The sequence below is a fragment of the Phallusia mammillata genome, chromosome 3, assembly GCF_965637545.1.
Source record: "Phallusia mammillata chromosome 3, kaPhaMamm4.hap1.1, whole genome shotgun sequence".
Classification (NCBI taxonomy): Eukaryota; Metazoa; Chordata; class Ascidiacea; order Phlebobranchia; family Ascidiidae; genus Phallusia; species Phallusia mammillata.
In genome coordinates this window covers 30624807-30651461 of record NC_137254.1, presented here as the reverse complement: position 1 = coordinate 30651461, position 26655 = coordinate 30624807, and the positions used below count along the sequence as shown (strand labels likewise).

Here is a 26655-nt window from a genome sequence, read left to right as displayed (position 1 = left end):
GCTTTTTTTGCATGCACATATGTATATTTTTTTCAAAAATTGTGCTTTAAGTTGTGTGATATATTGTAGGCCACTGAAGGTCAAAACCGCTTATATTATTTATTAAAAAGCATTGACAAACACCACTTACATGCAAAACACTGCCAGAGCTGGAAATGTAAAGTATAATATGCTTGGTTTTGTGTCAATACTAATACAGTTTGGTATTTCTTGATCACTATGGAATTGTTATATTTGTAAGATGTCACTAGTCCTATTTGAGTGTATTTTGTGTTGTTTCAATCGATAATTTACTTTCCCACAAAGTATTGTACCATTGTTTGTTTTTGTTAAAAAACTCCCGTTTCATTTCTGATTGGAATTTACCAAAACTGGTACTGATAGCTTGGAGTAATAAAAATGTCATACCCAATGCTTTTTAATATGTGTTTGTATTTTGCTGGTTCAGTAAGTGGTATCGGTCACAAAGAACTTTTGGGCATTTTACACAATCAATACAGGTGTGAAGCACACTTTGTAAGCTTTTAGGGGAAGTCAAATGTACCTTAAGAGTTTGTAGATGAAGTAGAGAGTTTGAAACAATACATTTCAGTACAAACTCTTACTCAGTAGCTTTTTAAATGATGTAAGTAACCAACTCATGGTGTGACTTCCGTTTTAATAAAGATATGTACAACATTGTATTACAGACAAAACACAGTTGAAGTCCCTTTAACTTAAAGCAGTATGATTCGTGATAATTTTAAGGTTGCAATGAAACTCATATTTTCGTTTCTTTGGTTTAAACATAAGCAGTAAAATGTTATTTAGGAAAAAAAACATAAAAAACTTTAGAGTGTGTGAAAATAGTGCATTATCTTCATAACGTTTGGGGAAATGCCGAAGATGCATATGTTGTGATTTTGATCAATGTTGTTTTTAAAACGTAGTCTTTCAAAGTATTTTCGCTGTTTCTAAAATGTGCATTGGCGTATTTCTGTACCTTGAAGCTTAAACAATAATATTTTAGAGCTTGTGCGATGGTGTTGGTGCCACAAATGGCGTTTGGCTGGATCGCTGGATTGGTGTTTCTTATTTTGCTTGTGTTAAAACTGGACGGAAAAATGGATGTAAGTTATGTTTTAATTGTCATTTGTACTGGGTCTAAAGAAAATGCAACATAAACAAGTGTAGAAACAGTTAAAACTCAAAATGCCACAAAAAAACCTTATGTCTCATGTCTGGTATACTTTCTTGACCATCCATGCTGACCAAAGGTAATATCTTCTTAACCCTATGACGTAATCAGGTGACCTAATAACCTTCACAAATAATACGTTACATACCGGTACGTAATGACATCATCGTAAAATTATAAATGCCTTTGAAATATAATTTTCAATAGTGTTTTTTTCGAAGTGTTTCTTTAATCCAATGTACTTAGGTACACAATTCACGGTTTTAAAGATTCTAACCAGAAACAAACAAGCCAATATATTTGCATAAAGCATGACGTTTCGACATCTTTGAGAATGACACAAGTTGATGTCGAAACGTCATGCTTTATGCAAATATATTGGCTTGTTTGTTTCTGGTTAGATTCTTTAATCCATATATCTAGAAATTGTAGCCCAACATGCTGTATCAAGTTTAAAGAGCTCTTCTGGCAAATGTGATTTTATTCCGACGTTTCGACGTCCTATACAGGTCGTCTTCATCAGGGTAAATAACACTGAATGCGACTAGTACAGTGCACGATAAACAAAGGAAAAAAGAATAGAACGCAAGCACGTAACAACGCAACGAAAACACCGCGTGATAACAAATGATTGACCCTCTAATCTTTAAGCAGGTGCCTGTAGCACGCTGGAAGCATCACGTCTGTTTTGATGTTCATTGTGTTGACCCGTTGGTGAATATTCCATGACTCAAGAAATAGTCTTTTCCTGTAGTCAGGCTCCCGGGCCACAACAGAAGCCGCATTGAAATCAATACGGTGGCCTTGTGATACCGCGTGATTGGACAGGGCCGACTTCTTTGCGTCGCTGTTGGCAACATCCCGCTGATGCTCTTTTCGGCGGGTGTTGAGTGACCTTCCAGTCTCCCCGATATATACTAACGGACACTCGGCGCAGGGAATAGAGTATACAACACCACGTTGTTCAAGGGTGTCGATTGGATCTTTCGGGTGACTCAGTAGCTTGCGGAGAGTATTGGCAGGTTGAACGCCAACCGCTACGCCGAAGTCACGCAACATACGCCGTAGAATATCAGTCAATTTCGGTATGTACGGAAGTGTCACAAAACCCTCTGTTTTTGGATGGGTCACCTGTTTGGGACACGTTGCCCGTCCATCACGGAGAATCCAGTTGGGGTAGCCGTTGTATTTCAAGGCTTTGCGAACCTTAGCCAGTTCCGCCTCGCAGTCGTCGCTATGAGTGCACAAGCGTCGTGCCCGATCTTTTAGGGAACGAACCACCCCTCTTTTCTGGTATGTGGGGTGATGCGATCGAAAATAGAGATACCTGCCGGTACTCGTTGGCTTGTGGTACACTCTCGAGTACAAGACGCCGTCATCGGTTCTTGTGACTTGAACGTCTAAAAATGGAAGACAGTTTACCGATTGCAGTTCCATGGTAAACTGAATGCCTGGTTGCGCCTCGTTGAGATGCTGTAAAAATGCCTCAACCTTGTTCTTAGCAATGACACAAAAAATGTCGTCAACATATCGCCGCCAGAATCTTGGTGGGTTGGCAAATGTTGATAAGGCTTTTTCCTCAAGCGCTTCCATTGACATGCTGTATGTTGCTGCTATAAATGATGATTTGTGTTGTAAAATAATTCGTGTGTAGTTTGTTCAACAAATATCTGATTTTTTTTTAAGGTGTCCTGGTCTCTTATATCTATCCCTCTATTTATTCACGATGCAGTTGAAATGATGCTCATCATATTCCGTCTCATTATGCACATAAGAAATGGAAGAGTAAGTAGATAATATGCTAACAACTTTATTTCAAAGGCCGAAACTTTTCATTTACTTTGGTGCTAAATAGACAAAAGCGGGTCAATGACGATGACTAGACTACCAATGTTTAGCTATAAATTGACCACATCCAACCTACGTTAGCAGGGCAGACTAAATCTGGTATGCCCAGTATTGCATACATGCATTTATCACACTTTTCTTCATGTAACTAGTTTCCCTTTTTCAAAACCGTAGCAAATGAACTATTAAATAGATATACATGTTCAACATACATGCTGTTTTACCTAATCAATATGGGAAGAATTACACATGTTATATCAGACTCATGACTAATGATCACGGAATTGGTCAGCATGTTACAAGCAAGATCAGCATGTTCATATACACAGAACGAAAGCGGAAATAAATATGTGTAAATACTTTGTTTTTCAGGATAATCGTGACATTCCAGTCTCGAAGAGCAGAAAATGTTGGGATTTAAGTGTGTGGTTCTGTATTGCATGCTTTCAGGTAAGAAATTTCATTATGTGAGAAGAAGCTTCTCTTGCAAGCATAAAAATTATATATAGTTAGATTTTAAATTGACAATGACTGTGGATAATAATGCTTTAATGTTTGGCATTTTTTTCTCGCTGTTGATAGACTTGTGTGTATGATTTTTGCACACAGTAATCATGCAAAAAAACATCCTTTATGTTGTAACATCATATTTTTTTACCAACACCTTTGTCATTTTAAACATAAATTGAGCAGTTTGATAGACAAACTGTGTGGTTTAATAATGAAAATAACAACCCAAATAGACGCAAAAAGCTACATTTAATGTGGGCCTTCATATCAATAATGATGGCATGGGCATTTGCCGAAACGTTTGAACAATACAGCATGTCGCTTTTCACATCTATTTGGGCCGTTATTTTTATCATTAAACTTATAAACACATCAGTATATAGTGTTCAAATCTGTGTGATAAAACTTATATAAATCCTCCGAAAATAGCTCTATGTTAAATAAAGCACTTGTTTGATCTCAGGTTTTGCTCTGTCTTTACTTGGATGCTGTGGTTCCAAACTTGCGGACATACATGGTTTTCATTCCCTTGTGGATTGTGTTAATCGGCTACAACATAGACTTTATGAAGTTTCAACTTAGAGTTATTCGGCACTGAACATTGGCCTCAAAATGCTTGGATTGAATATCAGTTTAATGGAATATTTGACAGAAGAAAGGAAAAGAGTGTGAGGCAAAGCTGAAACAAGTGGAGAAGTAAAAGACTCGTTGGAGTTTGGGATAAAACGCTTTCCACCAAGACGAAAGGAAACACTGTGCACAAATACCTGTGGCTTTATGCTTCATGAAAGCATTGGCTTGCCTAATGGACAACAACCAAACGAACTACATACAATCGCTCACATATATACATGTTATGCAAGTGGACATTAACATTTTGACATTAGATTTCTTACCTTGACACCAAAAAGGCATAAAATAATGTGATTTAGATTATTCATGATAATTTTGCAAATCTAATGTTGCAAGCTTTTTGCAAATAACCGAGATATATTTTCTAATAGCTAGCTACAAAATTCATAAAGTATGCATAAAATGTATTTTGTGAATCACCAGATTCATGTATATATATATTGTTTTTATATTATATATACAGGTAGTAAACATGTGCTAGTTTGTAAAAAGTGTACATAGTTATTTAGATGGCCTGAAAAAAGTGTCGTAGAAAAGAAAAGCTAAAACACAACATGGTTATACTTCGGAAACAATCTGCGCTTTTATCAAAGGTAAGTTTGCGTTTATATCTTTGCCAATAGTTTAAAACTTAAATGTTAAATTGCCTTTACAAAATGAGTGCCAAAAATGAAATGTTATGGCTATTATGTAGTGCATTTACAGACAAGTCTGCAAATCAGTAAATCCAGTTAATTGTAAAATGATAGTAAATCCCAAGCATAGCTGTTTGTTGAGAAGACTGCCGGGTTAACTAAATAGAAATCTTAGGAAGTTGGTAAAGTGACTACCAGATTTTTTGTACAAAACAAACCAGGGATGCTAATCAGCAGATTTTACTTTTTTGAGTAAAAAACACAAGCTAGCATATTGACATCAAAAGAATTTGAAATCTTGTTTTTGTAGAAAAGAACGCTATACTTTGCTTTTGTTGGATAAAGTTTTGTTTGGCATTCATGTGTACTGTGTGTGTTGCTATTATCGTTTTCACATCAAACTAAGTCTAAGTGAAGTTTATTTTGTTGCAAGGCTCGTCAGATGCAAAATTCTTCAAAGCGCTTATCATCGGGAATAGCAGATGTTTTACACCACAGCAAACTGAAAACATATCATTTTCAAAACTGTCTTCCAAGGTTAAGTTAGCCTTATTATTATTCCTGGTAAAAACTACTTGGTCTAACCTAAAGCTGTTCAAATTAGATAAACTGACAAATAGTATTTTAACTTTATGCAATTATATACATATATACCTGAAATATTTTATTCATTCGTGATATGCTATAGTTAAGGTTTTATTTGCTACAAGCTCATAGTTAGCTACATTGCTGACAGATCACCTGTATATATTATTAGCTTGCTGGATAAATAAATTTATGGCTTTAAATTTAGTAATTAATAGTTGTTTGTTCTATCGCAAAGTCACCTAATAATTGCAACTCATTTGAATAAATCTCTGACAGGTGATTGACACTTATGTTATTTATTCCACCACATGTATTTCAAACAGATTCTATTTAAATAAGACACTGAAGATGCTTTTTTAGTGAAATATATTTGTTCTTTATAAGATTATCAACTTATTTTAACCGAATATTTAATGAATATTTTCCAACTGAATTAACACATGTATAAATACATCAAGGTTTTCTGAAATGTTGTGGTTGTGTATACTTCCAGACTTCCAATTCCAAAGCTTGAGGATACAATGCACAAATATGTGACATCACTAAAGGCACTTGAAGGTCATCCCAATGTCACTTCCCGTTCGATCAGTGACACTGAGAAAGCAGTTCGAGTGTTTATGCAGCATGATGGGCCAGGTATGTTTGCTAAGAAGCTTGCAGAAAAACAACTAAAACCAGTGTTTTATCAATATATATTTGTTTGACGTTGCTTGTATAACTGCTTGTTCATTAAAAAATACCCCTTAATGCAAAAACAAACAAACTTAGAACTGAATTATGTCTAGTATTAATGTGTTGATTAAGCTATTAACGCCAGTTTGGTGATATCTGGTGTCGTGTTAAAAGTTTTTGATATTATGAAATAATTGTCCAAAATGTGTATGTTGGTCATTAACATGCAACAACTTTTTACTGGAACTTTTCCTCTGATAGTAGACTTGTTAATGTCAATGATCTGTTTCTCAAAGTATAAAATAAAAAGCAGTTAACATGTTGTAAAATTAAGTTATACAACTGAATTTAAGTCAGAAACAGTTGTTGCTTTATAGTCACTTGCTTGATGATTTGAATTTTAAATTTGCTGTATTTTGTTCTCACTGTCCACTTTTACTTTGCGGTAATCATCTTGCCAAATGAGGACAGATCATTTAAAACAGCTTTAAAACATTTTGCAATACCCTATTAGTACATTTCGACAATTTTATTCTAAACCACATTTCTTTTGTACAGAACTACACAAACTTTTGGTTGCGCATGACAGACAGAATCCAAACACAAGCTACATTGCTAAACCGTGGTTTGATATGTACTTAGAAAGCAGATTGCCGTTGCCGTTGAACTACAATCCATTCCTTGTATATAAGCGCGACCCAAATGAACCTATGAACGACCCGGTAAGTGACATCTCATTAAACGATGTTTAATTTTTGTTATTAACCAACAAGCATATGTTAGAAGTGGCATGAAAATATAACAATATGATGGCAGCGACTTACCATAGAGATTTAAAGCTGTCTCAGAATAAACTGGTTCAGACATAAGGAGTTGGTCAAAGTGGAATTAATCACTGAGAACATAATGAATCAAAACATATTCAAGTTACAAATAGCACTTTAGTTTAATGCAGTGGTTCCCAACCTTTTTTGTTACATTCCTCCCTTTGCCCATTTTCGAACTATCCATTCCTCCCCATGAAACGGAAAACAAATATAACATAAAAAATTATAGCAATTTGAAATAGACTTTATAATTAGGGATGTACATTTCAGAATCCTTTACAACCGGTTTCCAATGTGAACCAGGTCTAATTTATCATGGATATAATTATGTGTGTACAAAAATGTTCTGTAACATTTCCAATGTAATTTTTTTTACAGTTTTTGAAATTCCTCCCCTGAACTCATAAAATTCCTCCATAGGGAGGAACTCCTCCCCGGTTGGGAACCACTGGTTTAATGCCATGATCACAGCATTTTACACTTCCTTATCTACAACTAACCAAATTTAATGAAAGTGGTGGAAAAACTGCCATAATGCATAAAATTGCAACTTTTATTTCAGGCAACAAGATGCACAAACATTATCGTTTCCGCTGTAAGATTTCAAAACACCTTAAATTCAGAAATACTTAGTCCTGAAGTGTATTACATGAAAAACACTGCAAAATCAGCTGCTATGCAAACACTAGTCAAGTATGAATTGCATTTTTACCTTGCTAACTTTTTTGGTGATAAATAAGTATCTTCTCTGCAGTGACATAGTCTGTGTTATTTTTTGGGAGCATGCTAAGAGATCATGTTAATAGCAATTCCAAACTGTGAATCTTTTTATTGTTATTATCTAAAATGTATGTAAAAGCATTGCAGCACTAAATTAACAAATGACAGGCTATAGTTTATGATTCAGTATGTAACAAACAAAATATTGTAACCAGCCAGAACTTAGTGTTTAATACAGCGGTTTGGATTTAACTCTTTCGATGACAGCATCTGGATCTTAGACAGATCTGAGTTTGCAACTTTCCAATAAATAATATGTATGTTATGTGTTGGAATTTTTTCGTGTAATAATGCACATCAACATAATAATTTCTAAAACTAATATTCTACACTCAATTTGTTGGTCCGAATTAACAAAACCTACAATATTCAAAGTATAGAAGAATATTAGGTATGCTTCTCTAGAAAATTTTAAATTATGTGACTTTCCACACAAGGAGCCAAACATCCTTTTTTAAATTTTTAAATATGTGACTTTACTTACAAGGTCCCCAACCCCTGTTATAACCTATGGTTGCCATTTGCCATGCAAACTACATTGCAAGCCAAATATATTTTAGATATCTACCAAACACACTGAAGTTACGTTATATTCCCATGGCTTTGAATGGAGCTTTTCCCCTTGACATGAGTCAGTTCGAAAACTTACTCAATGCAACAAGAATTCCATGTCAGGATAAGGATGAGTTACGAACATATCCAAAATCCAGGTAAGACTTGAGCTCTATACAAATGTTATAGACCAGTGGTCACCAACCTGTGGGTTGCGACCCTATGTTTTGTGATTGGCTAAACTTTTTCTGCATTCGCATTAAGTCACCGAATTCAATTCATAACCGTTTAAACTCATTACTGAAAAAAACTGATACTTTTTGGTTCTAGTTCGGAATCTATGCTCATGTTTTGCCGTACGGCTTGCTACCTTGCTACCCCCATTAATTTATTGTGGTGCAATAATCAAAGACTGAATAGTTTCTTAGCACTGATAATACTTGGTGTTCTATTAAGCACAGTCAAACTGTTATGATGTCATGCGAAGTAATTTTATCATATATGTGACATTTTGAAAGCATAACGAACATTTTGAAAAAAATTCAAGACTTGAAATGAATTACCGAGAGAATTGGTAAGTCTAATATCTTTTAACAGTCGCAAAGTTATAATTTTTTAGCTGTTTAAAATTTTGTTAGTTCTGTTTGACTTTGTTTGTACATTTGCAGACATATAGTTGCCGTCCGAAACGGTCACTTTTACAAAGTTGAAGTAAAGGATTTATCCGGAAGAACACATTCTCCTGCTCAAATCAAGGCATCGATTCATCGGATTCTGCAAGATAAAAGACCTCACAACGAAGATTCAGTTGCTTACATGACCACCACTGACCGTAATACATGGGCCAGTATCAGGTATGCTTAAAATATAAATCCATCCAAGCTGCAATCTACTGTGCAGAACATAATGTACTTGTTATGCACTACTTATTAGTGATGGGACGAGTACCCGGTACTCGGTATCGATGGTATCGAACGATTTCAGTGGTATCGATACTCGTACTCGGTATCGAAATATTTTGTCTCAGTTTTCGATACCAACGTGCGAGTACCGAAGACCGATTTACACTATAAGAACACTGAAAACTTTGTGCCAATATATGCTTCGGACAGTACAAATTTGGGAAAAAGTTCCGCCAGGTTACGTATTTTTTTCGCTATCGTATGGAGATTACTTTTTCCTGCATGTGTGTGTGCACGCCTGTACGCCGGCCATGGCAGATAAATTAGCAGGTGATATACAACTAAGTACAACACTGTACTTAAGTACTCGGTAATCGTACTCGGTACTCGGTATCGAAGGTATATACATGTGGTACTCATACTCGGTATCGGTACTCGCTTCAAAACCTGGTATCATCCCATCACTACTACTTATGCTTTTCACAGCATTCATAAGCGTAGTCAGCAATCTTTGCTGCATTATAGCTAGTTTACAGCCACTACAGGCATATCTAATGTTGCCTAAATTGATCCTCTTAGTGTATTTACGGAGCTTGTGCATATGCACAGAAAAATATAAATATATGTTGTGTATAAACTGGTGCGTGGCCACAGCATGCATCTAATGTTGCTCTCAGTGTACCCTGGGAGCTTGTGTGTATGCCCAGACACTTGGAAATTTGTTCTACACACAACAACTTGTGTGTGGGCCCAGCGTGCACATGTAATGATACTCACGGAGGTCCTCATTGTAGGAAGCTTGTGTGTATGCCCAAACCTATACTATACTGCACATAAAGTGGTGTGTGGCCATCATGCACATATTTAACATTGCTCACAGTGGTCCTCAGTATATAAACACAAATAACCGTTTTGCTTGTTTTTGTGTAATCTCTTCTTGTCTAAATTACCTAACAACCCTGCAACAAGTCACAACGATGTGATATTTTGGCAGAGATCATTTGCTGGACACAGGCAACATGAATTCGCTTGCTGACGTCGATTCTGCCATATTCTGCATGGTGTTGGACGATACCAAAGTAGAAGACGACACAGAAAGCTACAACAGTACTTTCCTGCATGGAGATGGTGCCTCTCGGTGGTTCGATAAAAGTTTTTCGTTGATCGTTTCGTCGAACGGAGAGGTTGGATTAAACTTTGAACATGCTTGGGGTGATGGTGAGTATTACTTTATATTGTTTCCTTTTGCAAGTAGATCAATAATATACACTATCATAGGTGCAAAGTAAGCATTCTTCCCTACCTTAGATTTTCCAAGCACAGTGGTGGTCACCATGAATATTTTAATTAGTTTGTATAGTTTTGTATTGAAAATTGTATAATCTTGAAAAAAGCAAGAAAGATTTTTCTTTTAAGCAAACTTACTGGCATTATGGCAACAAAACATGCCTTTAAATTGCAACCTACTTTGACTAGTGCACTGTTTATGACACCAAACACAATTGTTTGTCAGCAAATCATGACCATTATTGTGAACAATGTGAACGTGTTTAATACATGGTTATCTCAGTGATAGCGTTTCTTGTCTTTCCTAACTTTATTGGCGTCACAATGAGTATCACAATTCAGAAATCATATGGTATAACGCCTTGAAAGAGCTGGCGTATTATGACTCATATGCAGGTGTACTAGCTCGTTGCTTGGTGGATGAAAACTAAAATGAAACTTGTATCTATTAATTTAAATTAATGAAAACATTAGGTCGTTCAGTCTCATAATGTTGTGATAACATTTTTGTCGAAAGCAATACCACGGTGCATTGATTTTTTTCATGTGAACAGTATTTAATGCTTCTCAGGTGTTGCGGTCATGAGGTTCTTCAATGAAATATTTGACGACACAACATTAAAACCTGCTCTAACCAATGAAACTGAATCTGACAATGAACTTGTGGAACAACACGTCAAACCGATCAAGTTTTGTCTGGATGACAGATCTAAACAAGCTATCAGGTTCATGTTAACTTAACACCAGACATTGTCATATCTTCCAAACTTTGTCATTTATTCAACTTTCCTATTTGCTAAATCAGCAACTATTTATACTTTGTCCGACATCTCAAACTTGGGCGTTTTCATCAGGGTTATGGCACACTACCCAGCACAATCGTTCTTACACAGTGCTAAAAGATTGATAAAAAGCTGTAGTTTAGAGATGTAAAAGTGACTGAATGGACATAACAAACATCAGTTTTTAGCTAATGGACATTACAAACATCAGTTTTTAGCTAATGGACATTACAACATCAGTTTTTAGGTTTATTACGTTAGCGCAGGAGTCACTGTTTCACAGAAGCGATTGGGTAAAGTTTTGTGGCATTGTTCAATTAGTTTTTATTACTAGGCATAGAAAAGACTCCATATATTAAATTTTAGAAGAAAATATGCACTTAGCCTTTGGCATTTAGTTCTGATTTGTGTTTTCATTTTTCTTTTAAGCTGTACTAATACAGACAAATTATAATTGACCAACAAAAAGGTAAAGTAGTTTTACAAGTTAAAATCTGTACCTTGTTCTGCACATGAATCATTAATGTTGACTTTTTTTCAGCGAAGCTCGTCATCGATACAAATCGGATACTGGACGTTTAAGAGTTGCATCATGTGAGTTTCTTGACATGAATAAGGACTATCTTAAGAAGAAAAAGGTATCTCCAGATGGGATAATGCAGCTAGCGATTCAAGTAAGTACTGGTTTAGAAAGGGCTTCACAAATTGTTGTGTGTTGCATAGCGCAGTGCTCCGCAACCGGTGTGCCGCCGCAAAACCGTAACTTTTTGTTTTAAAATTGTTTTTGTGTATTTTAACATTCTAGTAAATGATACAGTTCACAACACCAAACTAAAGCTACACTTCCCATTGGTGTTTTATTACGTCATAATATACTTTACATTCGCGTTTTTATACATCATAATGGCTTAATCGGCCCGGTGTGGACCCAAGAGGGTTTTTGTGCCGCCCGCGAACTAACTTTTAAATTTTAGGTGTTTACCTCAGGTGGAATACCCTGTCAGACCACTGATTTTAAAAAACAATTATTCTTTATTAGTAATGGCTAGAAATAAATGCAACGTTTTAATTGTATGATGGAAATAGTTCCTCCTGGTGAAATCAGCAATTCCAATTGTTGCGTCAAATTTTTCAATTGTTTCGGCATTGTATGCCATTGTTTTCGACATAGAAGTTTACTGCACTTGGTATTTTTACTTTGCTACACCGTCTATCTGTTTCTTGTTTATTGCATTGCAAATGTTTTATGCACATTATATGGCATAAACGCACAACATTTTCAAGGACATAATATTTTTGTTCATATTACTTTTACAAAAAAAGTTCCAATAGTACGGCCCTTTACCAACGTAAAAAAATGTTTTTGGCCCTCAAAGAAGTTTAAGACCCCTAGATTAATGCGTTTTTAGGCTTTCAAAAATTCAAATCGCATTTTTTGGTTCGGTGTGCCGCCGAACATTTAACTCATGTATGGTGTGACGTGTGCGAAAAAAGGTTGCGGAGCACTGGCATAGAGGTTTAAGCCAGCCTAGAACATGTTCAACACAAAAAATGTATTACAAGTAATGAGTTGTTATGAAGCTAATTAATGTGGGCCACTAGGTTGTTTCATTGCAATAAGCATTCCCAGCTACACAGCTTTTGTTCACAAATCTTGAAGTTATCCGTCTCACAGTGAAAAAGTATTGTGATAACTATAATAACATATTGGGTATTGGACAAGACTGTTTTCTCGATGTCTGAACACATACAGTTAGTTTTTAAAGTTTAAATTAAGGCCTATCATATTTTTTTTCTTCTTTTGACCCTAATTTAAAGTATGCACTTCTTGCTAGAGTATTTACATTTTGCAAGTGCACTAAGTTCAATAAAACCTATGACAACATACTGATGTGTATTTTAGGTTGGACATTACAAGTTTTTCGGACACCCTGCGGCCACATACGAATCATGTAGTACTTCAGCATTCAAACATGGAAGAACTGAGACAATAAGATCGTGTACATTGGAAGCACAAAAAGCAGCCAGAGCAATTGCAATGGGTTAGTTACAAACTTGCATACTGCTAGGCTGGTTGTCAAACTATCTTCCCTGATCGAGCTAGTACATTCATCAGGGCAGCTGGTGATAAACATTGCTTAGACCAGTGGTTCCCAACCAGGGCCCATGGCCCCCCAGAGGCGCCACGAGCTGTGTTCAGGGGGGCCACAGGTGTAGATTTACCAGAAACACCCACTAAAAATTCCCTAATTGAATTAACTATTTTGCATACTATTTGTCTATATTGAGGCTTTTTACGAATGCGGACCCTTATTTACTCTATTCGACCTGCGTTTAAAGCCGATATTAGTATCCAATTTCCACACGAGTTTGCTATTTACATTTTAAGGGGGGCACAGAACTTACAAGGTTACATGAAGGGGGTCACGAGGCAAAAATGACACTTTTAGGGGGCCACAGTCCATGGAAGGTTGGGAACCACTGGCTTATTCCAAAAATATGCATAAAAAAGGTTTCAAAAACAATTTTTTGGTTTAGCTGTGAGTGCATTTTTCCTACTTGACCAAAAATGTGATTACCCTCTTTGACATGCGCTTATATTATTTCTAGGATCTGTTTCTTCTGTAAACAACAAACTTGCAAGTGATGAGTCTTATCGGGCCAATGTTGAACAATTGATCCGCAAGAGTTGCAACAAACATAACGAAATAACTAAGGATGCAGCAATGGGTGAGTTGGGGCATGGTCACTTTTTGGTCCATAAAGGCAACATAACAGTTTATAAACCTGCATATACACCCTGATCAATTTGTTTTCTTATGCTATGGCCACACTTTTTGCAGCCACATATGCTCAATGATTTATGTTTATACTATAGCAGGGATGGCGAACCTTTTTAGTTGAATGGGTCAACCATGATATCAAAATTCGGAAAGAAAACAAAGTGGGTCACATATTTTATTACATGTCAATGTCAATGCTAAGATGCTTGTTGCTGCATTTTTTCTGAAAGTCTTGTAATCTTAGGTAGTTTTCAGCTTAATACACGCTGCAGTCATATCTGAGCTGAGACGATTCTTGATTTTATGAAATTCTTATGTGAAAACAAAGATTCGCATGAATATGTTGAACCGAATAGCGTCAACAAAGTTACAACAAATCGTTTCAAGTTGTACGTTTAAATAAACATATTTGTTGCCTCACAATTGACTAAACAATCTGAATTTTAAGACAATAGGCAATCTGACAAAGGGCTTGAAGTTAACTGTTGTGTTGCTTTTTAATCTTGGAAGTCTGGTAACCCTACCACTAGTAATCAGTATACAATTTTGAAACTACAAGTGGGTCACTGGAATTAACGTGGTGGGTCACATTGTGACCCGCGGGTCAGTGGTTCGCCATCCCTGTACTATAGCATGTGTGTATTTAAATGCATACATATGTCATCCACCTAGCAGTTAGACATTGTCAAAGATTTCTCTCCAATTTAGTCAATTTGAACGGCATTGTATAGCTCCGCTAGTGGTGCAGCATTCACTACATGTATAATTCGATTTACATATTGCAGTCTTTGCGTCACTTTTGATCTATTGCCATGTAGGCACAAATGTTTAAATGTATGTGTTATTTATTGTACATGGAAACGTTTTGTTTTACTATTTGGCATCTGAAAAGAGTCTAAGGCAATGGTTCTCAATCTTATACTGAACGTGTATTGTCTGACAAGTTTTTCTAACACTGTGTTCCATCCAAATCATGTTTGAATGGATAGACCAAGACATAGGCCTATTTTTAAGGTGGTACTCAATTCATAGACTCGATTATCACACTTTTAAAACCAACAAGGTTAGCAATGCCAAAAGAATATCCAAGACACCAGTTTCGCCCCAAACCAGGCTGATCAGTTGGGTCAGTTGATTTGCAATGCTTGATCTGACTTAAATAGAGTATTAATAACCACCTGAAAAGCTCCTTCTTATCACTAGTGGTATGCGTACCACAGGTTGGGAACCACTAGTCTAGGAGTTCCCAATCTTTTTACGATCTCGTACCACTTGGACGCTCTTTACTGCTACGCGTACCACTTCTGGCAGAACAACTAATTTGATCGAATCATTTTTTATTCAAGAGAATAATATTGGCCTACTAAAATAATACTAAAGACCCACAACTAATTTTTTTTGTTTGCTGTCCACCAATTGGTCAACAAAACCAGATAAATAAATGATAAAGTTGTAAAACCAGGTTTTTGTGGAAAAAAAACGGACACTACTCACGTACCACCTGAAAAACCTTGGCCTAACACAGGTTGGGAACCCCTGCACTAGTCCAACTGGACTTTTATTTCTAAACTTTTTTCATTTAGGCTCAGTGAATACCTTGTTAGCAAACTATTCATATATACTTTGGCTTAAAATATTAACTCCTTAGATGAATTTCAGGTAAAGGATTCGATCGTCACATGTTTGGGATGAAAAACATGGCGGAAAGAATTTTGAATTCCGGAACCCCTGCATTGTTTAAAGATGATTCTTACATCACAATGAACCACATTATTCTTTCAACATCCACCCTGGCTAGTCACGCTGTTTCTATGGGTGGTTTTGCCCCAGTGGTCCCAGATGGGTTTGGAGTAGGGTACGGGGTTAGAGACACAATGGTGGGGTGTAACATAACCAGTTACGAAACCCGGGATGTACAAGGCTTAGTTGATTCAATCGAAAGTTCACTTAGAGATATTTACACTGTGTTATAGACGGGCTAATAAATGCGTGCTCTGCCCAAAATAAAGAAGCAATTTGCAAATTTTGCTATGTGTAAGTTCTATTTCTATACTAGTCTGTAATTTGTGCCTTTTCTGGTGCTGCAAATGCCTAGAAGGTAAACATATCTTACATTGATTATTGTATTTTGTTTAAAACCACACTGATCAATAAATGTTTTGCATTAGTTAAAATAAAATGTAAAAATTTTGAAAGCTATAAAGAAAAACGCCAAGTGCTGTTTAAAATTATTATACTGCAATATTCAGTGGTACAAATTGAAATCTGTTATAATTTTTGCTAAAAATAAAACAAATATGGATAAACATACAGCGAGTATATTTTTGAAATCAGAAAGTTCTTGGATTTGGTTTTAGAGTTATTTTTTCAATGATTCTACATATGCAAGTCTCTTGTTTTAAACAAACTCATCGCAAGTGTAACCAGAACCCAAAACAAATCATGTTACTGCTCATCTAAACACTAGTTCATTTTCAATATTTTGAAGATCTTTTTCATCTGGTGCATCAAAAATTGGGACATCAGCACCTTGACTAAAAAAAGTATAAACATTTTGCTTTGCTTTTGGTATGTTAGTGTGTGGTGCTGGGGTGCTGTCCAAAAACAAGAAATGTCCCAAGTGACCGTATGTCAGATAGTTGAAAGCATGCCTGTGCTGTTCTGACAGTTTGTTGTATATTTGAACAAATGTAGATGATGATAATTGATCGTCAAGCACATCAGAAAACCAAAATGGAAGCATAAAAGGAAATAAAACTCGCTCTGTTATAATTGTCATGTTGCGCACTTCTCGCATTGCTATCCTTTGCACATGAATGACAGTTTTGGCAAACTCTATGTAACTGATATGACCGATCATTCGTTCGATACTTGTCACTTTGACACCATTTTCAGTGGTTAAATTCTGCTTAAGGTCATCTTTTTGCCCTTGTTTTTCTGAGTAAACTTTTAATCTCACTTCACAAGCAATGCTTAAGGCAAACAACAATTTTTTACAGAAACTTTCGCTGATTTCACCAAGGCGGTGAAGTTCTCGTACTTGGTCAAATGACGACTTGGTTTTTATTTTATAGTGTCTACTTAATGCTGTGACAAACAGTGTAATAGGTCTGTAGATTTTACGCTTAATGTTTATGAGTCCTTCGGTTCTTGTCTGTGCAGATTTTTGCATGGCACCAAAGTTTTCCAGATCTTCTTCTAGTTGCTTTGAAAAGTTCACATACGAAAGGTCTGGGTTGTGTATCTTTAACATCCTTTGGCTCATTTCCGCTGGATCTTTCATAAACATCCAGGATCCTTCATCAAATGCATCATACATTTTCTTGTCACCAGCAACAAAACAAGTTTTTGTCAGCATATCGGCAAGATGATATCCATTCTTTAAATCTTCATCTGATTGAAGGTATTCCAACATTTTACTTACAGGTTTGATCAATTCTGTTTTCCAGGGCTTATTCTCAGTTGGTTCCCTACCCAATGCAGATTTGCATGCAAACGGAACAAGGCCATCAAAACTTAAACCCCTTGGAGTAATTGCATCATAATACCAGTTGTATTTTTCTTCTTTATAGTTGTTTAAATATGGAAAGTCCATTACTGCCACAATTGTCTCCCCTAAGTTTACAATTATCAGCTGAAATATAACAGCAACCCATCTAAAGTACTCAAGTATCTCTTCATAGTTTCCCTGCTTCTCGATTCCATCTTCCAAAATAATAATGTTTTCAAAATCAGAGTTGGGAGTAATTTCTTTTCTGGCCAAAGATCCCATTCCAACTAAAGCATATTTACAGGGGAGGGTTCCTTTAATTGAAATACATAACTCCATGATAACTTTCATGATTGTAGTAAAATCATTTGCAATTGTATTTTGTAGATCTTCCATCATTTTTACTTTTTTATTGCTATGATTTTCAAATGCTTCCTTTGATTTTGGAGATAGTTCCAATTTCTTCAATACCATGTCAACATGGCTCCTCATTTTCTTAACTTTGGCAAAAATGGCTCCTGATTCTTGGACTAAATCTGCTTTCTTTTGTTTAGCATCAGCCAGTTCAAGGACATGAGAACAAAGCTTATGAAGATCTTTTCGTATTTCACCAACATTATCAGGCTTTCTAACAAGAGCAGCATTAAACAACACTGCACTCCTTATAAGGGCAATTTTATCAGGACTTCGAGATCTATATACTTGTGCCAGTTTGTGAAATATCTTGGCAGACTCTTTAGGTTTCTCTTCTTTGTTATTTTTGCATATGCTTCTTAGTTTTTCACACAAAGCCATTTCTTGATTGGTTGAGTCCATTTCGCATTTATATTCCATTGCATGAGCCTTTTTTACAACAATAAATCCACACACAAAATGTGACCTAATTTTTTGCATTGATGAATAACATACCTACAAAAAATAACTGCTACAACAATACAATAAAAAGCAAATTAGTTTTTTCACTGGACAGGTTTCTTTTTCATACAGCAGGAATTTCTCCTAAAATTCCCCTGGGGGAATTTTCCCTGATTAATTTGCGTCCTGTGAGCGATGTCAAATTTTTCCGAACGCTATCGTTTGACAGGCACCTCTCCGGGCTGTTTTATTTATACACGTGACATACGAAATATAAACAGCCGGCATTCGTAGCCTACATTATGTTGCAGCAGTAGCTTACTATTTCTTGTCGTCTACGAATGATTACAGTATAGTCACAGCGGAGGTTTTCTTCACATAATCAAATAGTATTTGGCGACACCATTTTGTTTTTGGACTTTTCACTAATGATTTCTGGCTTAAAGTCAAAAAAATACAAAAATTTCAACCACTGTGTGTTTTTAGTTTTACTAGGTTTTAACATTGATTTGATTAAAACTACAATAAAAATGGCCTGAAGTATGGTATATATGGCTTAAGCATTGTTTTTGTGGCTAATGGGTTAAAAAATGTTGAATTTCCAAGATTTTGCACAAAATGGCGGATGCGCTCGTCCTCAAACAAAGAGAACCCAGCAAGCAATTACGTAAAAGCTCTTGATTGGCCCAAAATATTAGAACGTCACAGTCACGTGACCGTTTCGTCTGCGAACTTCATTCCGAAGTGATGAAGCTCAAAGAAGCAGCAAAATGGCGGCGCTCTTCCTTGATCTTGAAGATTTTTGGAATTAAAAGTTGACGTGCGCTGATTTGAGGTAAGTTTTAGTTCTAAGATGAAGTTTGTTATTGTTTAAAAGAAGTGTTGTATTGTTTGACTGTTGCCGATTGTCTAAGTATTGTTTTCACTTTGTGTATTGTTGCCGAAAATCTGTAAGTTCGAATTGGCATACTTGTAACGTAACAATCGTTTATTTATCGAAAAAGCTTTGACAGCCATCAAGTATGTCTGCAATACATTCACCAAACTGTGTTTTCGTGTTGTTTATCTTTAACTGGAGTGAGCATTAGTTCAAAAAGAGAAAAAATGTATTATGCAATAAACACAGTTAGATGAATTAGTTGGTTTCTTTATTCTCATGTATTACCGATATTGAACTGGTTAACTTGTACAATACATTTCTGTCACCAATTTAGTTTACAGTAAGGTTAGATTTTCAATCAAGCCTAATTATGTACAGTAGTAATTGAAATAATACTAATTTTTTTTATGCGAGCTGTGCCTATTACGCAAGTAGCGCTTTTTGTCAGCAGATTTAAATTATGTGCTCTTGCTTCTCATAAGAGTGAGCGTAAATAGATATTTTACAAAATGCTTGTTTTGAACTTTTAAAATATGTTTGACTACGTGCAGAGCCTGGAACAGTACTTTTTATTGGTTTCGGGCAAAAAATCGGACACGCTTAAATTGGCAATTAAGATCCATAGTAAAATAAACTTGCCATTTTTCATTATTTGTGCACAAGGCAAGGTAGGTAAAAGTTGTTTACTGTTGAGAATATTTTTGGCCGTGTTGAAGGTAAACTTTTTAGCGCTTACTTTGGTCATGATGGTAATAGGTGACTCGATTGACTTTGAGCATGTTTAGTCGCCATGATTGTGTCAAAACAAAATAACGGTTGCAAGTTATGATACTAGTGCAATATTATGTTTATCACAAGACTATTTAAGGCAGGGGTTCTTAACCAGGGGTGCACGTACCCCCAAGGGGTGCGAGAACTGTTCCTAAGGGGTGCGGGGATGCTGAATCATTAAGGTTGGTTAGGTCTATTCTGTATGAATACAAAAAAACAGGGGGTGCGAAAACTGGTTGGTGATTTGAAAGGGCTGCAGCAAGGAAAAAAGGTTAAGAACCACTGGTTTAAGGCATTAATCACCAAATGGCTATGCAGACTGCGCGAGCGGCGCTTTTTTCCTGTGGAATTGAAATCTCGGGCGCCTTTATTTCGCAGTCGAACTTGTTCTAGTAAGTCGTCATTCTTAAAACAAATTGGTTTGATGTTGCAAAAGCGCATTGGTAGGTGTTCCGGACAAAGATGAAGTTATGTTTTATTGATTAGTTTTAGATACCAGATGAATGGAAGTTAATTTAGCCGGTACATTTGAAGTCTTTTTTAAAAGTCTGTTGTTGTCTTTTTACTTGAGTTGAGTTGTTATGTATCCAGCAAGGACGTCAACAGTTGTTTACTGTTTCAAACATTATACATGTGAATGTGCCCACTTAATTATTTTATCCTTGCGTTTATCTGTTAAGAGTGTCTTTTTTGGCCTGGTGTGTTTATAAGTGCCGTGTGTATACCAGCCAGGGTGTTTCGATTTGATAGGGTGCTGTTTATTGAGATGGTTTGCAACTAGCTAAGTTTTTCCTATCGAATCAAGTCATTGCTTATTAGGCAGCGGATATTAACTTTTTCTGCTAAGCATTGTATATTAAATACACGCAAAGTCCTTCAAAATTTTAAAAAAAGTTCCTTCATATAAGGCTGCTGGAACTGTACATTTGAGTTTTTATGCGCGTCCAGCCACTTGACTTTTATTAACAATTGTCTACAAAAGACGTCATAAACGCCATAAAGATTCAATTGCACGTGATGAACAATATTTACGCATGCAAAGTTTTCAAAAGAATTTTTACTGTCGCAAATTTAATGTACTTTTGCGTTGGATTTTTAAAACACCATATTGGTATGTTTTGCTGGATAGGCTTGGTACAAATTTATTCGCATATTATGAAACGATTTAACAAAGTACTGCTGCAATTAGTCACAGAGTTGAGCAATACTAATCGTGTATGTGTGCTTTGGTGTTGATGCGCTTTTGGTATTTGCACGTCATTTGGAAACCACTGGTTAAAAAAGATACAGATTTTTTACTGGTAGACGTTCGCGTCCAACTGTCAAGGTTGGGTTTGTTAGAAAACGCAATTTTCAAAACCAGGACACAACTATATTGATGTGACGTCATAAACACTTTAGATTTAGAATGGTTTGGCAAACTGTTTTGTTGCAGATAAAGTAAAGGGTACATTTACTCTTTTCCATGAGTAGTAGGAATATTATGTGTGGAATCGGGTTTGTTTACATTTACAGTTTTCCATTTTAAACAACTAAAATTTTAGCCTTCATTTCAGCCAGCTTTGGGGGACAGGTTGTATGCCCTGCTTTAAACAATCGTAATCCAATTTCAGCTAATGCAGAGTGCCGACAAAAAGTTGAAATGTTTCAGTCCATTGCCGTTAACGCGCCTCTGTTTATTAGAAACGAACTGCGTCATCCCAAGACAATCGCTATTTTTTTTTTTTGTTAAGCAGTGGGTTCGCTTATACATCTTCCAGCGTTTGCAATACAATCACAGTTTTTTTTCATCGAAACGCATAAACCAATATAAGCATGAAAACGTTGCAATAAGAGTGTTACAGATAGTTTATTAGTGTAATAAGAACCTGTAACGCAGCGGGCATTAGCTAAGTGTTGTTTTAGTGATTCAGTTTTTACATATTCATTTTAATTAACGCAGCATTCATACATTAAACGTTGTTTATCTTTTTGCAGATGGGTTACTGAAACTCGATTTAAGGGCGAAAACAAACAACTGCGAATATTAATGGAACTAGTCTTGATGTCCTGGTCGTTTAAACAACACATTATCCGTCCCCCTACGAGGCAACCACGATAATAAAGGATGCTCTGCACTCAAGATCACATTGCAAAGACTACGGTATCCTTCTACTACCCTGCTATTTGCCTCTATCTTTTGACACCACCCATCACGACGGATTCATTCCCTTATGGTTTGCCAAGGTAACTCTTGCGATAAATTTACATTTTCGGTCTTGTTCTTAGCGTTCGGTCCATCTGTAGTGCTGGTGATTTTGTAAACAAACATTAGCACTTTATGACGTCACACGATATGCAGAAGATCTGTTTTGCAATCGAACCCCATTATAAACACAATCATATATTGTAGGTTGGTTTCTAAAAACCTGACCTAAGAGTTGCCGAAAATCTATTGTTGCCGAAAATCTGTAAGTTCGAATTGGCATACTTGTAACGTAACAATCGTTTATTTATCGAAAAAGCTTTGACAGCCATCAAGTATGTCTGCAATACATTCACCAAACTGTGTTTTCGTGTTGTTTATCTTTAACTGGAGTGAGCATTAGTTCAAAAAGAGAAAAAATGTATTATGCAATAAACACAGTTAGATGAATTAGTTGGTTTCTTTATTCTCATGTATTACCGATATTGAACTGGTTAACTTGTACAATACATTTCTGTCACCAATTTAGTTTACAGTAAGGTTAGATTTTCAATCAAGCCTAATTATGTACAGTAGTAGTTGAAATAATACTAATTTTTTTATGCGAGCTGTGCCTATTACGCAAGTAGCGCTTTTTGTCAGAAGATTTAAATTATGTGCTCTTGCTTCTCATAAGAGTGAGCGTAAATAGATATTTTACAAAATGCTTGTTTTGAACTTTTAAAATATGTTTGACTACGTGCAGAGCCTGGAACAGTACTTTTTATTGGTTTCGGGCAAAAAATCGGACACGCTTAAATTGGCAATTAAGATCCATAGTAAAATAAACTTGCCATTTTTCATTATTTGTGCACAAGGCAAGGTAGGTAAAAGTTGTTTACTGTTGAGAATATTTTTGGGCGTGTTGAAGGTAAACTTTTTAGCGCTTACTTTGGTCATGATGGTAATAGGTCACTCGATTGACTTTGAGCATGTTTAGTCGCCATGATTGTGTCAAAACAAAATAACGGTTGCAAGTTATGGTACTAGTGCAATATTATGTTTATCACAGGGCTGTTTAGGGCAGGGGTTCTTAACCAGGGGTGCACGCACCCCCAAGGGGTGCGAGAACTGTTCTAAGGGGTGCGGGGATGCTGAATCATTAAGGTTGGTTAGGTCTATTCTGTATAAATACAAAAAAACAGGGGGTGCGAAAACTGGTTGGTGATGTGAAAGGGCTGCAGCAAGGAAACCAGGTTAAGAACCACTGGTTTAAGGCATTAATCACCAAATGGCTATGCAGACTGCGCGAGCGGCGCTTTTTGCCTGTGGAATTGAAATCTCGGGCGCCTTTATTTCGCAGTCGAACTTGTTCTAGTAAGTCGTCATTCTTACAACAAATTGGTTTGATGTTGCAAAAGCGCATTGGTAGGTGTTCCGGACAAAGATGAAGTTATGTTTTCTTGTTTAGCTTTAGATAACAGATGAATGGAAGTTAATTTAGCCGGTACATTTTGAGTCCTTTTTGAAAGTCTGTTGTTGTCTTTTGAGTTGGGTTGTTTATTGTTTATACCGTCATCAAGGTAGTCAGCAGTTGTTTGCTGTTTAATACTTTGTACATCTGAATGTGCCCACTTAATTATTTTATCCTTGCGTTTATCTGTTAAGAGTGTCGTTTTTGGCCTGGTGTGTTTATAAGTGCCGTGTGTATACCAGTCAGGGTGTTTCGATTTGATAGGGTGCTGTTTATTGAGATGGTTTGCAACTAGCAAAGTTTTTCTTATCGAATCAAGTCATTGCTTATTAGGCAGCGGATATTACCTTCTGCTGCTAAGCATTGTATATTAAACACACGCAAAGTCATTCAAAAATTAAAAAAAAGTTCCTTTATATAAGGCTGCTGGAACTGTACATTTGAGTTTTTATGCGTGTCCAGCCACTTGACTTTTATTAACAATTGTCTACAAAAGACGTCATAAACGCCATAAAGGTTCAATTGCACGTGATGAACAATATTTACGCATGCAAAGTTTTCAAAAGAATTTTTACTGGTACGAATAGCGCTGTATACCACATATGAAAACAAAAGTTTCGAACGTTTGAATTCGTTTAATATTAATTTTGTCGCAAATTTAATGTACTTTTGCGTTGGATTTTTAAAACACCATATTTATAGTAGTATTGGGATTGGTATGTTTTGCTGGATAGGCTTGGTACAAATTTATTCGCATATTATGAAACGATTTAACAAAGTACTGCTGCAATTAGTCACAGAGTAGAGCAATACTAATCGTGTATGTGTGCTTTGGTGTTGATGCGCTTTTGGTATTTGCACGTCATTTGGAAACCACTGGTTAAAAAAGATACAGATTTTTTACTGGTAGACGTTCGCGTCCAACTGTCAAGGTTGGGTTTGTTAGAAAACGCAATTTTCAAAACCAGCAAACAATTATATTGATGTGACGTCATAAACACTTTAGATTTAGAATGGTTTGGCAAACTGTTTTGTTGCAGATAAAGTAAAGAGTACATTTACTCTTTTCCATGAGTAGTAGGAATATTATGTGTGGAATCGGGTTTGTTTACATTTACAGTTTTCCATTTTAAACAACTAAAATTTTAGCCTTCATTTCAGCCAGCTTTGGGGGACAGGTTGTATGCCCTGCTTTAAACAATCGTAATCCAATTTCAGCTAATGCAGAGTGCCGACAAAAAGTTGAAATGTTTCAGTTCATTGCCGTTAACGCGCCTCTGTTTATTAGAAACGAACTGCGTCATCCCAAGACAATCGCTATTGTGACTTTTATTGTTAAGCAGTGGGTTCGCTTATACATCTTCCAGCGTTTGCAATACAATCACAGTTTTTTTTCATCGAAACGCATAAACCAATATAAGCATGAAAACGTTGCAATAAGAGTGTTACAGATAGTTTGTTAGTGTAATAAGAACCTATAACGCAGCCGGCATTAGCTAAGTGTTGTGTTAATGATTCAGTTTTTACATATTCATTTTAATTAACGCAGCATTCATACATTAAACGTTGTTTATCTTTTTGCAGATGGTTACTGAAACTCGATTTAAGGGCGAAAACAAACAACTGCTAATATTAATGGAACTAGTCTTGATGTCCTGGTCGTTTAAACAACACATTATCCGTCCCCCTACGAGGCGACCACGATAATAAAGGATGCTCTGCACTCAAGATGACATTGCAAAGACTACGGTATCCTTCTACTACCCTGCTATTTGCCTCTATCTTTTGACACCACCCATCACGACGGATTCATTCCCTTATGGTTTGCCAAGGTAACTCTTGCGATAAATTTACATTTTCGGTCTGGTATCTTAGCGTTCGGTCCATCTGTAGTGCTGGTGATTTTGTATGTAAACATTAGCACTTTATGACGTAACACGATGTGCAGAAGATATATTTTGCAATCGAACCCCATTATAAACACAATCATATATTGTAGGTTGGTTTCTAAAAACCTGACCTAAGAGGAGAAACAAGCAACATCGACATTTCAATAAACAAGTCTGCTCTTTCTAATCGACTGACCTAACCCATGGAAACATTTTATATTACGCTGCCAGCTACGTCACTCAGAAACGACTTGTCTGCTCTTCATATATTTCCACGTTCAGTTGTGGTTTGACATTTGCTCATCACAACACCACATGTAAGTTGCTGTTATAACGTTACCCCTTTCGGTATTTTATTGAGTTGAGTTGATTTCGCTTGGTGAAAGCAATCATAGCGACACAATAGCACTAAAACAATCACCAAGCTGGAAATAGGTTTTCAAAAAACCTCGTGTCGTTGCGTAGGGTCATCTGTATTACTACATTTTTTGTAAACAAACATCACTGCTTTGTGATGTCATAGAGTTTCAAGTAAGTCATTGTTGCAGTTGACTAGCCATAGCAAGTTGCGTTTCACAAAAAACAAAATGGAGGTATGACCGGTTAATTAGGCGACAAATAATTATGAAAAGCAATTACGCTGTTAATTTGCAGCAAAGTGCTTTACTGTATGAATTTATTTCTAATGTCAGATTTTGAAACTCAATCTTATAAGAAGTAACTTTCTGTTTGTACCATTTTAGGAAAATACATCGAAGATTTTCTGAACCAACTACGACGTGGTGACGCAATCATATGTTGCCATCATCTCAAGGTCAAACTCAAAACATCGGAGAAAATCCCGCATCCGTACCACATCAGCTTACAACACTACAACAACACAATTACTGGTGAGTGCCATTTAGTTGACAAATTTTTGTTCATTTGTGCTAGCGCATGTATGGAGGTATTGTCATTTTAGGAAGGTTAAACTTTGTAGTAATTACTCCGGCATGTAACATGTAAATAGAGGTGAGATTTAACCGGTTCGCACCGGTTTTGTAGAACCGTCTCACGAAAATTTATGAGACCAGCGAACTGGTTAGCATTAGTGGTTACAGTCAATGGACTTTTTGTAACAGAACCGGCTGAAAAATATGACTTTTGTGATATAACT

The 26655-nt window shown here is 36.2% G+C and overlaps 3 protein-coding genes and 2 long non-coding RNA genes across 5 annotated transcripts; 4 read left to right on the top strand and 1 right to left on the bottom strand.

Annotated features, from left to right (window-relative positions):
* The first annotated feature begins 956 nt into the window (after window positions 1-956).
* Window positions 957-4631, top strand: LOC145217666 (transmembrane protein 60-like). The gene is made up of 4 exons (XM_080085002.1): window positions 957-1109; window positions 2864-2962; window positions 3398-3475; window positions 3999-4631. Exons 1-4 carry the CDS (start codon window positions 1020-1022, stop codon window positions 4131-4133), a joined length of 402 nt encoding a protein of 133 aa, XP_079941128.1. The 5' UTR covers window positions 957-1019; the 3' UTR covers window positions 4134-4631.
* Window positions 4632-4634: 3 nt separating this feature from the next.
* On the top strand, window positions 4635-16286 carry LOC145217663 (carnitine O-palmitoyltransferase 2, mitochondrial-like). Its single transcript, XM_080084997.1, has 13 exons — window positions 4635-4761; window positions 5237-5340; window positions 5885-6027; window positions 6622-6785; window positions 7453-7583; window positions 8231-8380; window positions 8891-9076; window positions 10119-10342; window positions 10983-11136; window positions 11735-11867; window positions 13097-13235; window positions 13804-13923; window positions 15636-16286. The coding sequence occupies exons 1-13, from the start codon at window positions 4723-4725 to the stop codon at window positions 15947-15949; spliced, it is 2001 nt and encodes a 666-aa protein (XP_079941123.1). The 5' UTR covers window positions 4635-4722; the 3' UTR covers window positions 15950-16286.
* On the bottom strand, window positions 16279-18387 carry LOC145217664 (uncharacterized). The gene has a single exon (XM_080084998.1). The coding sequence runs from the start codon at window positions 18358-18360 to the stop codon at window positions 16429-16431; it is 1932 nt and encodes a 643-aa protein (XP_079941124.1). The 5' UTR covers window positions 18361-18387; the 3' UTR covers window positions 16279-16428.
* A 1845-nt stretch (window positions 18388-20232) lies between these two features.
* Window positions 20233-22522, top strand: LOC145218546 (uncharacterized). Its single transcript, XR_013857645.1, has 2 exons — window positions 20233-22198; window positions 22365-22522. It is a non-coding gene; the product is annotated as an uncharacterized LOC145218546 (long non-coding RNA).
* A 2679-nt stretch (window positions 22523-25201) lies between these two features.
* On the top strand, window positions 25202-26290 carry LOC145218590 (uncharacterized). The gene is made up of 3 exons (XR_013857663.1): window positions 25202-25442; window positions 25610-25816; window positions 26243-26290. It is a non-coding gene; the product is annotated as an uncharacterized LOC145218590 (long non-coding RNA).
* Window positions 26291-26655: the final 365 nt, after the last annotated feature.